The following is an 838-nucleotide window of genomic DNA, read 5'->3' on the forward strand; positions in this document are numbered from 1 at the left end:
CCTCTCCCCGCAGTCGGAGGACCCGGAGGAGATCCAGGATGCGGTGCGCGCCTGCAGCCGCCTGTTCGGGGCCTTGCTGGAGCGGGGGGAGCTGTTCGTGGGCCAGCTGCCCCCGGAGGAGACCGTCATGGCAGGTGAATGTCCTGGGGGCCCAGGCCTCCTCTCTGGCGAGGTTGGAGGGAGACGTGATGAGCCCCCCAAAACCTCTTCACAGGGCTTACCCTGGTGATGCTCTTCCCTCTCTCTCTCTCCGGCTGGGGGCCATGGGGCCATGGTGGCCTATGGTTCCCACTCGTGTGCCTGGCTGGGCTGACCACCCTCGCCCACGGCAGGGTCCCGGGGGGCCACGCGGAAGTACAAGGTGTGGATGCGGCACCGTTACCAGAGCTGCTGCAACCGCCTGGCCGAGCTCCTGGCCCATCCCTCCTTCCAGGTCAAGGTGAGTCTTGGGGACCCGACCTTCTCTTCTCGCCCTGAGCGTCCCTGCACCCCAACCACGGGCCCCTCCATGCACACACAGGCTGGGCGCTTGCCTTCCCGCACTGGCTTCCTTTTGTTGGGTGGGTGGCTCTGTCCTCTCATGGACAGTCAGGCTGAAGTTTCGGGGGAGCTCTGTGGGCCGGTCCATGGGAAGGGGCCGTGTTGTCGGGGCACCGCGGCCACTGCCCCCCTCTCCCCAGGAGCTGGCCCTCAGTACCCTCATGAATCTCGTGCAGCTGGAAGGGGCGCACCCCCTGGAGAAGCCCAAGTGGGAGGGCAGCTACCTGTTTCCCCGCCAGCTCTTCAAGGTGAGGGGCGCCTGGGGGTCCCGGCGGAGCTCTGGCCGGAGCCGCGATGG

At 67.5% G+C, this 838-nt stretch overlaps 1 protein-coding gene across 1 annotated transcript in view; it reads left to right on the forward strand.

Annotated features, from left to right (window-relative positions):
* Window position 1: 1 nt before the first annotated feature.
* Window positions 2-838, forward strand: part of NOC4L (nucleolar complex associated 4 homolog) — a gene marked incomplete at its 5' end in the record, with an annotated part of 3,307 nt that continues 2,470 nt past the window's right edge. Inside the window, 3 exons of the mRNA XM_015567233.1 lie at window positions 2-134; window positions 333-439; window positions 681-788. Of these exons, the coding sequence (XP_015422719.1) occupies window positions 2-134; window positions 333-439; window positions 681-788 (348 nt within the window). The remainder of the gene's footprint in view (window positions 135-332; window positions 440-680; window positions 789-838) is intronic.

Source organism: Myotis davidii, unplaced genomic scaffold, assembly GCF_000327345.1.
Source record: "Myotis davidii unplaced genomic scaffold, ASM32734v1 scaffold43, whole genome shotgun sequence".
Taxonomy (NCBI): domain Eukaryota; kingdom Metazoa; phylum Chordata; class Mammalia; order Chiroptera; family Vespertilionidae; genus Myotis; species Myotis davidii.